This window comes from Aythya marila, assembly GCF_965140915.1.
Source record: "Aythya marila genome assembly, chromosome: 5".
Classification (NCBI taxonomy): domain Eukaryota; kingdom Metazoa; phylum Chordata; class Aves; order Anseriformes; family Anatidae; genus Aythya; species Aythya marila.
Genome location: NC_139046.1, coordinates 43,173,880 through 43,187,628, shown reverse-complemented (window position 1 = coordinate 43,187,628; position 13,749 = coordinate 43,173,880). Strand labels below are relative to the sequence as shown.

The following is a 13,749-nucleotide window of genomic DNA, read 5'->3' as shown; positions in this document are numbered from 1 at the left end:
GATTCTGATGTGATTTAACTCAAGCAAAATCTGTATAAAGGCATCACCTGTTTCAGTTTGTTTTGAATCTCAGTGACATAAGCAAATATTAACCTGATTTAAAAATGCATATATTTGCCAAGAGTTTGGCACTGTTGTACCTCAGTTGGTTTTTGAATCAATCTGAAGTTAAATAATTACAAGGATATAGACATCCCTAGTATATTTCTTCCTTCCTGACTTTGCTTTTCCAGCTGTGTTAATAAGTTACAGCTCTTAGTTTAAGTAAAATGTGTTCCATAAGCCAAAAGAAAATAGTTGAAATGACATCTAGTAAAGTGCCATTTACAGATGTGAAAAAAAGAAAAGTAGAGTAAAGTTAAAATATCTGGAAAATAAGGGAGGTATTAAAGGAACCCTCCACTTAAAGCTGTTTAGAATTTGCTTTGCAATGCAAACAAATATTTCTGGCTTATGATTGTTGCTTAGGATTCTGCTGCTTCAATTGTCAGCCTTCAGTCTTTGATACATAGTCAAACTTCTGAGCTGCAGTTGATATGCTGTAGCCTGATCTGCTTCTTGTATTGGAAAAGCAACTCTGGCTTTTGAGCCAAGTGCACAGGTCTCCAACTTGCTCCCTGAGATGAGCGTAGCATGCACTTGGTGCAGTGAAGGCCTCCGCCCATTGCTGTGAGTGCTGCTTTCCTTTTCCCACAGGGAAGCTGCTGGCATGTTTACGCTGTTGGTTCCACTGGCAAATGGCATGCAGCCAGGCTAGTGCTCTCTGGACGCATTAAGTTAACTTTATGTTAGTGAAATAATAAGGCTTGACATTTATAGGTTGGATAGCAGGAAAAAATTGTAATAGTGGCACCGAAAATGAGAAATAATTTTGCTGTATTCTTTTTTTTTTTTTTTTTTTTTTTTTTTTTTCTTGCAAGACTGTCGGTTCAACTGTCACAAGCGCTGTGCTCCTAAAGTGCCAAATAACTGCCTGGGGGAAGTTGCCATTAATGGAGGTAAGTCACCTTAAGAATTATTTCTGTCATTGTTTAAGCCACCAGCAAAATAAAAGAGAAGTGTAAAACTGACGTGTACAAAGACATGTTTTTCCATTGCTTGGGAGTGGCCTTTCCTCTGCGACATTTCTATTGTATATTGAAGATGAAGTATGAGAGGAACCCTATTAATGTTTCATACATCATCAACTTGGAGCATGTATCTTCAAAATATATAGCACTGAAAGGCAGGTTCAGCTGTGCCACAGAGGTGGCTTCAGCAGCAAAATGTCTGGGTGATCATGGCCTGCAGAATGCCAAAGTAAACCAAAAAAAAGGAATGTGCATTAGACATTGGCATTTACCTGGCAGATACAAACACATTGTTTTTTTTTTAATCTGGGAAGGGAAAAAATGTTTGTTTTAGGATAATGTTCCTGAGAAGGAAATGCATACTTGGAGGAACTGGGAAGGCCCTCCATGATAAAAATCCACTGCTTGCTGTTGGGGTAAAGCCTTTATCAGTTGCTAGAAATGAAAACTTGATTATCTGCTGAATTTCCAATACATGTGCTGTCAGTTTTGTGTCAAGTATAGGAATGTATGGCTAGGTTAGACAGACGGTACTGGAGAAAAAAAAAGGTGGTTGTAGGTGAGCTGTTGATTGCCTTGGAAATGTCACTTTTCTATGTGATAAGGGAATTAGAAGTGTGGTAAACTGTTCAGTGTCTAATTCATATTACCACATATTGTCAGCCTAAACTGCTTCTAAGGTTAATGAAATATTGCTTTATTAGATATAATTTTTCAAACTTTAAATCAGTTATCTATTTTATTGAAAATATATAAAGAATTTACAAAATTAGGAGTGATAATTAATGTTTTTTTTGTAGTGCGTGACAATATTATTACAAAGTTTTTCTGTTTAATGACAATTAGCATAGGCAAAAACATTTTAGATGCCAAGTATCCCAACTTGAAACATGATAAGGTGCGTAATTTTCTGAAAGGTTGGTATGGCACTCATACAGCATGTTTTACGCCATTTATATCTGTCCATACGTAACTGTTTCTTCAGGAGTGCAAGTGCAAGTTTATGGAAGGATGTAGACTGACTTTCAAATCCAAGAACTAAAAATATACCAAGATATGTTAAATTCATTGATGACAGTATGGACCATAGAAATCTTAAGAAGGTTAAAAAAATCATTTTAATACATTTTCCAACCCAATCTCTATTTTTTGACTTTGCAAATAATTGTATGCACAGAGATTTTCAGTCAAAGAAAGTCACTAAGTCTGTTTATAAATGATAAAATTTCTACTGCATACATTTGAGGTGCAGTCTGAGAGCAGTGCAAAACAGGATTGATCAACAGTGTTAAGATGGAAAGGCAAGACTTATTTCTGGACAGCCAAACTAAATGAACAAAATTTACATTTGTTTCTGTTTCAGTCCTTAGTGAAACAGAAAAAAGCTGCCTACCTTTCATCTCAGGCAGCTGTACTTTATCCCTCCAACACACCCTCTTTACCCTCTCCCTGTCTGCCCCACAAGTAACATGCTGCTTTTGTTTTCTTGTCTCCTACCTATGAATCTGATGACGGTCTGATGAAAAGTAGTGGTTTCTTTGAGGAAGAGCTGAGTAAGGAAAGCTTGTTCAAAGCCACTTGGGGTGAGAACACTTACTCCAAGCAGTATTTTAGAAAGTGTTAAGCTTTCTTTTGTGCAGTTCTGCAGAATTAGTACTTAGGCCCTTGGAACTCTACATCTAAAAATTTATATAATTTGGCTTTTCCTAATCAAATGATGTATCTAATATGGTATCCATGGTGCTATAGTGTAACTTGTAATTGTGTGTATAAATGACTGATATGGGGTCATCAGGATTGTTAGAGGCAATTTCATCCTGGTATCTCATTTCTATTTTTTCAGAAATTTGGTTCACATTAATTTCCATCTTAATAAATAAAATAAAGTAACTGTCACTCTGTCCATCTGCTGTGTGATGCATCTTCCCCAAAATAGTAAGTGAAGGAAGAGCTGAAGCAATAAAATTCCAAGTATGGTCTCATTAATTAACATTAAACACTAAATGTGGGAGGTTATTTTTAACTGACTGTGGGTTTATTAAAAGTAGAGATAAAAACCATGCTGTAGGATTAGCAAAAAGAGAGCCCAGAACTGTAAAGTGTCATTCATGACTGGATGACTGTTTCAGCTAGAAATGAAGTCTAATGTGTCTTAGTCACACATTAGTAACTTATATCTAAACATGTTCAGACTAAAATGTTTTAGTCATGCACTTCCAATTCTAGTGAAATACCATCAGTTCAAAACATTTTTCTGCTAACCATTTCACTGTTCTTTTTCTTTTGGGGCATCCTCAATATGGTCTATCAAGAAACCTTCCTCCACAGAATTAGGTGAAGGTTTGTCAGTGAAAACATTTCGTGTTTTCCATGTGATTTCATCTTACTTTGAACTGAGTGGGTCCTGAAACACTGTAAGCATCCCAGAAAAAATAATGCTTTGTTTCCTGTCTGACAGGACTGATGATTTTGACTTTTTAACTTTTTTATGTTTTTAACAAAAAGTTGTATTTCTGAAAATACTCCAGTTTGATGTGTTTCCATTTTTCTGCAGCGATTTTCTAAACTGCTGGTTAAAGACCATGCTTTGCCAGTACACACTGAGTAGAGAGAGGCCCAGGCAATGGAGTTCCGAAGAGAACCTGATTTTTCTGGAAGCTTGAGAAGTGTTAGATTGTTGCAGTTGGAATATTGTATGTTTTTAGATATTAATTTCAGATATAATATTCCAGATCTCCTTAGTCCTGGGGCTGAGTCTGACGTGGTCATGGAAGAAGGGAGTGACGACAATGACAGTGAAAGAAACAGCAGTTTTATAGATGACATGGAAGAATCTATGGCTCATGATTCTGAGATATCAATGACAGGATGCCATAGTGACAATGGAGAAATGCAGGATCCTGATCCAGATCATGATGAGTCTAGCAGGATGATCAGGTGAACCTTCCATCTTCTTCTGTATTTATTTATAAATAAATATATATTTGAGTCTAGGACTATATAGGACTATAGGATTAATATATGTATTTGAGTCTAGGACTCAAAGGGAAATCTAAATGGACCCTGTTCTTCCTCCTTCAACAATGACAGAGCTAGTGATATGTGATGGATCTGAAATTACAATGACATTACTTTTCTGAATATATGCGTTAGGATTTTAAAAAGAACTTAAACATTATTGTTGAGTTGAAGTAGTAACTGAAAAGATGTTAGATTTAGAGCTTAGTGATATGGTTTATGGGAAGACTTATTAGTGTTAGGTCAGAGGTCATGATCTTGGAGGTCTCTTCCAACCTAGATGATTCTGTGATACACAAGTGTTTGTTTCTCTTGTGAAAATTAAGTTGTGAAACTTTATTTGTACATGAGCAATAGAGAAAAAAATAAAATGTTTTTATTTTCCCCAACTAGAAGTGCAATACTTGGTCACTTAAATAAAATAAAATAATTAATAACCTTGTATAAGTGACTGTTATAATTGACTCTAAGTATATTGTTTGCATTTTTAGGTATCTTTAGAAAGAAGGAAAGTTTGGAAAGCTGGAACTTAAGTTTAACTTAACGTAGCTAAACTCATTTAGTTTAAAGCCCTTATCAACAGCATTGAACTGTTATTCCTACTGTCATATTCATCTGCATAGATACTATGTATATAGACAAATTGAATCACCTGAATATGTCTATGCTTATTTCTTGAAGTCAGTGTTACAGATAATTTTGAATTGTCTAAGTTATATTAAATGGACAACATTGAAGGTTCTCTGAAATATAGATACTGAATTATAAATAATTAAAAAATTGATGACCAAGGTACATTGTTTTCCTTACTTGAGGGGCATCCCTGTACTTCCAGTAATACTTTCCAAAAATTATTTGTAAGGGTAGTCTCCATGTCCATGGATTATTTTTAAGGGATCTGTAAAAGCCAAAAAGTAGACAAGAGTAGAGACAAGAATAGTTATACAGGGACTGCATTTCATTTGATCATTTTTAGGCAAAAAGGTATGTTAATTAGAGTCTTAATGGAACTTTAAGACAGGACACTTTGCATTTTGATTGGAAACTGATGATTCATAAAATGCTTCATATTTCCAGGATTCATTACAGTGAAGGGGGTCAATCTGCAAATATTCACAATCAGATGAGTTGTGGAAGCCTAAGATATTCTTTTCCTGGGGGGTTTCTGCCCTTTTTTTGCTGGAATTGTTGCACCAGTGGCTCTGCCAGCAGGGCCTGCATGTGCTCTCAGTGCTCTGCTTTCATGTAGGATGCAGCATCTCAGTTTGAATTTCTGCTGGAAATGACTAAGCATTTAAGTTTAGGATTAAAGCAGATGATTGAAGCAGATGATCCATTTTGCTCTTGGAATGGTTAACTCCAACATCAAGAAAAGTGGGAAGATGGGCTTGGCTACTGCTTAAACCTCTCCAACTAGATATTCCACTATTTATCTGCTTTTACTATCAGGCATACTGTCAAGTTCCCATGCCTTCCTGAGTTACTGTGCTGAGCACTGGAAGTTTTCAGGGTGCATACCCAAGTGCAGGGCAGTGGGACTTTGCTTTAATCCTCAACAACAACATTGTTGTCTTAAACCTCTTTCTCTGAGAGGTTCCACCAGAGTCTCTACTATGCCCTGCCAGTGTATACACAGCTAGTCAGCTGACACATTTTCTACTCTAAACTGTCATAAGTCCACTGTGTTTGAACCCAAGAAAGATCACAGGGTGGTAATCTGATGGACAATGTTTACTTAGGTTATGATATATTCAAGATCAAGTGCAGGTCTGAATCATGCATAGCACAGACTTGAGCTATGTCTCCCACACCCTAGTTGAGGCCCTAGTCATTTGCCCATCATCTTAGCTCATCTTTCAGAATATTTTATGTGTGTTGTGTGTGTAAGCCTTCTTGTATTGTGGCATTACAAGTTTTTTTTCTTTGTAGTCTTGAGATAGTGGAATGACAAAAAAATTTGTCATGTCTGTTAGTGACTATAATGGTAAATGTGGTTATCATATATATATATATTCATTCTGAATTGGACAATTTTTTTCTCTCTTTGTCTAAAATTGTCTTCTTTTTAAAAAGCCTTTATTGATTTATTCTTAAGCCCTTCAACCAGCAACAACATTCCATTAATGCGAGTGGTACAATCTGTGAAGCACACAAAAAGGAGAAGTAGCACAGTAATGAAGGAGGGTTGGATGGTTCACTATACAAGCAAAGATACACTGGTAAGAAATGTTAAGGAAGGCCTGTCTTACACTACATACTATATGATAGTACTCAATCAGATCCTAACAATACTTTGATAATTTAAAGTCACTCACATAAGGCATTGTTACAGTATTTGTGATTCCTGAAGTCCTAATTCCCATAATTGAGGACTGGCAATGCTTGTAAGAAGCAGTCACTTTATCGTACCAGGAGACAGTTAAAACACAAAAAAGTATCTGCATCTGTCAGTTGCATTAATGTAGGCCATATGTAAAGACATTCTGAAGAAAGAACAAGATCTTAACACCGTAGAGGTTCTGGAAAGTATCTTTATCTTCCAACTGCAGTCTCCTAGATATCTTACTGTTATGTGAAATTAGGCTTTTGTAAAATAAACATATCATTAAAAAACAGTTATTTTATGCTAAAACAAGAGTCAAAGTGTTAATATGTAGCCTTCTAAGGTGAGACAGAGTGTTATGACTGATAAAAAAAAAAAGTTGAATTATTTTAGAAACACACCTGTAGCAAATTGTGTGTAGTGTAACTCAGACATTAAAGTGACATGTTAAGTTTTCAAAACTTGGATGACTTGAACATAGCTACATTATTATTAAAACAACAAAAGGTGTACCTATAAATCTTAAGTCTAAAGTCATCATAAAAATCAGGAAACTTTATCCTTTACAATTCATCCCTTCAGACATAAATGAAATGTTTTGGAAGTGATTCTTTTGAGAAATTAGCATTTCTTTAATTTTCTTGAAAACTTTTAGAAAGATTTTCCCCCTGTTTTTCATTGCAGAGGAAGCGGCACTACTGGAGACTGGATAGCAAATGCATTACACTTTTTCAAAATGATACTGGAAGCAAATATTACAAGGTAAGGCATGGTTTTCAATCTACTTTTCTAATGTTTAATGATTAGAGTGAATTGCTGAATTAATAAATACTAAAAGTACATTAGCAGTATAACTTCGAACTATGTTTGTTTTCATTACTTACATCTATTTTGCATTTCACAAACAAGTCTCAGATCAAAAAGGTGTCAGCTAACAATGACGGATAAAACACATGCTATGGAAATGTAAGGTTTTTATACAGGGACAATTCAGTGCCAGCGACAAATTCTGCCAAGAAACTCATCTGATATTCTGTCATTCATTATAGAAATTCTTTCCAAACAATTAGGTGTAGTACATACTATTTTAATTCAGCCCTTTGGGCATAATGTTGTGATTCAAATTGTAAAAGATTATTTTAATGCTCATGTACTTTTACCTGAGGCAGTTAAACTCCTTAGGTGCTACTGCAGTAGTTTTTGATAATGCAAAATATTTCTTTCATGTGGCTTCCTCTCAGAGAAATATGTTAGTAAAATAGGTCCTTAAGTCTTATTCAAGATGAAACAATTAAGTTAATGCCTATGTGAAAGGTGGATTTGCAGTCTTAATGTTAGAATAGATTTATTCTGCTTTTCTTAATAGATTTATTTGCAAATAAAAATTTATTTAGAAATTTATGATATTAAAATATTTTATATTTTATATAGAAAGAAGCAGGGTTCAATTTTCTAGTGGAGTTCTATTGGTGGTCTTTTCTGATGGCACCTCACTCCTGTCTTTGCGAAGTTTAAATAATTGAAGTTATGTTTGGTCTTGGAAAGAAATGTTTGGTGTTTTGCCAGCAACAGGCCTCTGTTTCAAAGAGTTTCAGGTTACAAGAGCCTTTTTGTTTGCACAAGAAGCATGTGGTTAGAAGTAATAGCTAATATCATAAATTAGTCATTTTTTAGTTTTATGTGTTGATGATCTTTACACAGAAAATAAATATACATATATATTTTTTCATTTTAGGAAATTCCATTGTCTGAAATTTTCTCACTGGAACCTGCAAAAACTTTCACTTTACTGCCTCAAGGAGCCAATCCTCATTGTTTTGAAATAAGCACAGCAAATATAGTCTATTATGTTGGAGAAAACATAGAAAACCTCTCAAGTGTTCCACTGAATAACAGTGTTCTCACCAGTGGTATTGGCTTAGATGTGGCAAGAATGTGGGAGATGGCAATACAGCATGCCCTGATGCCTGTCATCCCTAAAGGGGCATCTGCTGGGTCGGGACCCAACCTACACAGTAAGTTTATTTATTTTCTCTGTTTCAGATAAATACAGTCATATAACAAATTACATTGCTCAATCTTCTGTACAGAAATATTGCACAGCTCATCAGCTCATCAGCTGTCTGTGTATTATTTTAAAAGCTACAATTTCTCATCCATGTGTTTCCAGGTAATACTAGGTCATCTGTGTTAACATACAATGTGCAGATTTGCTAGTGAGCAAATAGTTGTTCTATTTCTATGGCGTCTCATCCATATTTGTGTTGCTGACATGAATGATAGCTTCTTTGTGCAGAGGTGTGAAGTTTTCTGAGCTCCAGTTAGGAACGGATAGATGTTTCCCATCATGACTGTAATTTATGTTTCTAGCTATCTGCAGAAGCAGCAATTCACTCTTTAGGTCACTGCAGCATAGATGTTATCCTCTTTTCCATTACATTTATCTGTACAACTGCCACAAACATTGTCCATGCTGAGATGAAATGAATTTGTGTGAAGAACAGCTGTTCTAAGCACAACAAGGCATGGATAACAACCCAGGACCAAAAGAACTGAATATATCTTTGTCTCCAATTTACATACCTTTGGGTAACTCTGTACCGAAGATGACTGATTATGTAAACCAAACAAGATAACAAAGCAGCACAGACCAAATAATTCACCAATACCAGGTATGTGCTGCTGTGGTTGATTTGCTAATTGTACTGAGCCTACTCAGTGTAAAGCAAATTTGGATACGTCTACACAAGCTGGTTTAGACCTTTTGTTACAGTATATATACACTTGCTTTAGCACTTGACATCTGGATGCTGTTAATGCAGCGTGAAATACTAACAAGACAACAAGCCCTTCAGAAACACAGTAATACAACAAATTGTACCTGTCTCCAGGCACAGCAGCTCACATCATTTCTGTCCTATGCTTTCTTGACTAGGTTCCTGCATAAAATAGCGTCAAATTCTGGATGTCATTTCAGTCAGGTTAGTTGCTGTGTACCCCTGGTTTGAGTCCAGTGCAGCTAAACAAATCACCTAAAATGCTGGACTGGGACTGACAGCTGTCTCTGCCTCTTGGGAAGCTTGAAAATTTTCTTTCTGAGTTAGCAGTTATCCCTCCCTGCTTTTTTTTTTTTTTTCTGTGCAAAAATTAAGGTCACCTGAGACCTTTAGAACAAGCTTTCATGGGGACTAAGAATGGTAGCAATGTTCTGTCTTCTGCTCTGAGTAACACACATAGAATCATAGAATGGTTTGAGTTGGAAGGGACCTTAAAGACCAGTTCCAGGCCCCCTGCTATGGGCAGGGTCACCTGACCCTAGACCAGGTTGCTCAAAGCTCCATCCTACCTGGTCTTCAAAAATTCCAGGGATGGGGCAACCTGTTCCAGTGCCTCACCACCCTCATAGTAAAGAATTTCTTCCTTACATCTAATCTAAACCTACCCTATTTTAGTTTAAAGATAACCCCTTACCCTGTCACTACAACCCCTGATAAAGAGTCCCTCTCCAGCTTTCTTGCAAGTTTCCTTTAGGGGGGCATGTCCATGTTATTTTTCATGTAAGTACAAAGTATCACATACATTTGAAGACAAATCAACAACAATAAAAAGACTCCATGAAACCAAAATTTCCCCTTCCAAAACCAATATATTCCTAAGGAGATGACAAGGGGATAAATAACAAGGAGCAGAAGTTACTCATAAAAGATACTGATCGGTACTAGTAAGTTTCTTCTATGTGTAATACAGGCTTTATAGAAGAGGACACTGGTTTCAAAGACACTGAAATCTTGGTATGGACCAAAAAAAATGAAAAGTCAGCTTGAATGGGATTCTAGGCAGAGACAGGAGATAGACGCATCAGTGCTCCAAAGAACCCCTCCCCAAAATGGCGTCTTTGTTTAGTACAGTAGCAGTAAAAATATTCTCCAGTTTTATTGAGCTTCTCAGTGGGTTTGCCATTCAAAAAAGTTCTGGTAACATCCTAAGCTTTGAATGTTTAGAAGTTGGATCTGATATTTGTTGTGTTAAAGCACATGTGCAAATTTTTACTTCCATTACTTGTTTTAATGTCTCTTATGCCAGTTGAAATGTCTATTACTTTTAACAGTACACATACCAATACAATTAAGTATAGGCCTTAGTCTGAATAGCATCAAGTACATTGTAGGTGACACTAGAAATAAAAGATTACTTTGAAATGCACTAAATAAAAGCAATTTACACTAGTTGCTGTTGTGTTACTTGCATAAGGTATAAAGCCCCAAAATAGAACAGAATAATGTAGTAAGTAGTAAGCTAATCAGTGCGAAATATGAGATTCTAGTATTAAAAAAAAAAAAAGGGTAATGAAATGTATAATCCTGTTCATTACGATATACTACAAAAGTCTGCTGTTCGAGTCACATATTTGTGGGTTGGTGTAATTTTATATTAGCTGGTAGATGAACAAGCTGACCTAATTGGTCCAATTTCTACAGCTGTCAGAAGATATTGATGTAATGTAAATGTCATTTCCTATTATTACATGTTTCAACTAAAAGCACAGCAATCTAAAGTATATTTTACTTTCTTCCCCAGGGGATATTTCCATCAGTATTTCTGTGTCAAACTGCCAAGTTCAAGAAAATGTGGTGAGTGTTCTCTGAATGCTTGTGCTAGACATGGTATGATTAAGCTTGTGAAGTCATTGATCTGTTTTGCAAAGAGGTATGTTAGAGAGGAGTTTCCATCAGCTGTTTTTTCACCTATCCTGTAGAAATTAACAAACAATTAGCTTTGTTAACTTTTGAGAAAAGTCATCTTTGTGGCACCTTTTCCTTGAGACACAAGAATTGCATACGTGTGGTTTAGCTTAACATAGAATTTAACTACTTATCCTTGCAAGATGTTAATTAGCTAAAGGAGAAGTGAGCACTAGATGTTATTAGTTCATGGAAGTTCTGTCTGTTGAATTTAGTAAGGCTTATCACAAGCCTTGAGAAATATACCTTTTGTGTCATTGCTGAGATGACGCAAAATTGTAATATCTTCTTTGTCGTACAAAGAAGATATTACAATTGCAGTTATTGCTGCTTTTAAGAAAACTCATGTGAATGTTTCTAGCAGATAATATGTTTTGAAATGTACTGTAGTAAATGCATGCTGCTTCCCATTAGAAAAAGCAGATCAAATACAAATTTTGTTTCCATATCTCAATGCTTAATGTTTCTTATGTTTATATGAACAGGATATCAGTACTGTATACCAAATCTTCCCAGATGAGGTGTTGGGATCAGGACAGTTTGGAATTGTTTATGGAGGTACGGTGTTGGTGTGTTGTACAGTTATGCTAAAGGAAGAAAAAATCTGGAATTATGAAAGTATTTGGACTCTGAAATGCTTTCTAACAGAAATTAGCTAACAGGTGTTTAAGTAGTGTTCATTAAACACCATTTATTGTTGACAGTCTTTTTTTTTTTTTTTTGAAGTTTTCTGCCAGTAGAGGATCAGTGTATATTAAGAGCTCTGGTAGTACAAACCCTGAAGCGCAGAAACCTGTTCTCTTAAAGAACTATAACAAAAGAAGGAAAACATTATTTCTTGCTACTATTTTTCTTGGCATGATTTTGTGATTTTTTTTTTCTTTCTTTTTACCAGTTTGTTTGAATTGTTTCTTTTTTTATTATTATCTTTTATCTTTTTTTCCTCTCTTTTTTTCTCTTTTCCAAAGAATTTCTACGGGCGCCTGATAAGCCTGAGATGTACACTCACATGCTTGAAGGAGATCAACTATTTCGTTATTTGCTAGTCTGGAAGGATTAAGCCTGTAACCTGCCAGTTGCAGAGAATTTAGTAAAAGTATATGAAAAAGAAAAAGTATATGAGAAGGATAACTTTACATTTATATTGTTGAAAGGCAGAGCTGACTTTCTTATGTGCTTATGTGTTTCTTAGGTGTTACAACAGCTTTGTCAGGTGACAAAGAGAAAAATTCACTAGTCAAAGGGAAGAAAAAAGGGAAATAACAGAAAACTTTTATTTAAGTTACTGCATACCTTCACTGGGATTTACTTACTTGGACATAGTTGTACATAAAGGTTGGATGTTAGGAAGAACTTCTTTACCGAAAGGGTTGTTAGACATTGGAACAGGCTGCCCAGGGAAGTGGTGGAGTCACCATCCCTGGAAGTCTTTAAAAGACGTTTAGATGTAGAGCTTAGGGATATGGTTTAGTGGGGACTGTTAGCGTTAGGTCAGAGGTTGGACTCGATGATCTTGAGGTCTCTTCCAACCTAGAAATTCTGTGATTCTGTGATTCTGTGATAATTGATATTTAGCTGTGATCATTGGTACCATCAAGTGAAAGTGGAACATTTTTCAGAATTAATCGCATTAATTGATGGACGCCTTCTGTTTTTGTTTTGATCTGTTTGTTTGTTTTTAATGCAGGAAAACATCGCAAAACAGGAAGAGATGTTGCCATTAAAATAATTGACAAACTAAGGTTTCCAACCAAACAGGAAAGTCAACTTCGTAATGAGGTTGCAATTTTACAGGTATTTTTCTATTATTTTCACTGTAGTCACTCTATACATTACTATAAATACCAGATAATATAATTATTCCAGTTGGTAATCACTACTGTTTTTGCAGAAAATATTAGTATTTTTACTGCCTAATCTGCATAAATATTCAAAACCAAACGTGTTGGGAATGTTATGTTAGGAATTATCTCTGCAGTTTAAAGCACCAAGCACAATAATGTATGTTTGTTAAAGTGATTTTAAGTGCATCCCTTCTCTTATACCATCCCTAGAAATTTCGTGCCTGCTGCTTAAAAATGAAGCATGTGGTTTATGTTATGAAAAACTGAAATGTTGTCTGGTTTAGGAGGGTCTGAAGATTGGCTGTGTAATGAGAAAACCTTCTAATCAAGTTGGGAAATCTATGTTGTTCAAGTGCTGTATTTACCCTTAATAGAATCTTCATCATCCTGGGGTTGTAAATTTGGAGTGCATGTTTGAGACACCAGAAAGAGTGTTTGTTGTTATGGAAAAACTCCATGGAGATATGCTGGAGATGATCTTATCAAGTGAAAATGGCAGATTGCCGGAGAGAATAACAAAGTTTTTAATTACTCAGGTAAGAAATTGATTATAAACCTAGAAAGAGATTTGAGGTCAATTGTTACCACTGTTTCTTATGTTTTGCTTTTGACATAATTTACCTCTTTGATTTATGAAAGCTTGGATTATATTATCAGAGATGGTACAGACATCTTTGTGTACATTATGTGATCTGTAGTAAACCATTAAGAGGACCTAGAAATAGATAAACGTGCAGTTGCCTGGCTGCTGG

At 35.5% G+C, this 13,749-nt stretch overlaps 1 protein-coding gene across 3 annotated transcripts in view; it reads left to right on the top strand.

The window, feature by feature from the left end:
• The window catches only part of PRKD1 (protein kinase D1), a 123,806-nt gene that overhangs the window by 97,468 nt on the left and 12,589 nt on the right, over window positions 1–13,749 (top strand). For all 3 annotated transcript variants that reach the window (XM_082760700.1, XM_082760701.1, XM_082760702.1), the window contains 9 exons: window positions 921–998; window positions 3,803–4,007; window positions 6,184–6,307; window positions 7,096–7,173; window positions 8,147–8,426; window positions 10,990–11,042; window positions 11,639–11,711; window positions 12,841–12,947; window positions 13,372–13,533. In XM_082760700.1, the coding sequence (XP_082616826.1) occupies window positions 921–998; window positions 3,803–4,007; window positions 6,184–6,307; window positions 7,096–7,173; window positions 8,147–8,426; window positions 10,990–11,042; window positions 11,639–11,711; window positions 12,841–12,947; window positions 13,372–13,533 (1,160 nt within the window). The remainder of the gene's footprint in view (window positions 1–920; window positions 999–3,802; window positions 4,008–6,183; window positions 6,308–7,095; window positions 7,174–8,146; window positions 8,427–10,989; window positions 11,043–11,638; window positions 11,712–12,840; window positions 12,948–13,371; window positions 13,534–13,749) is intronic.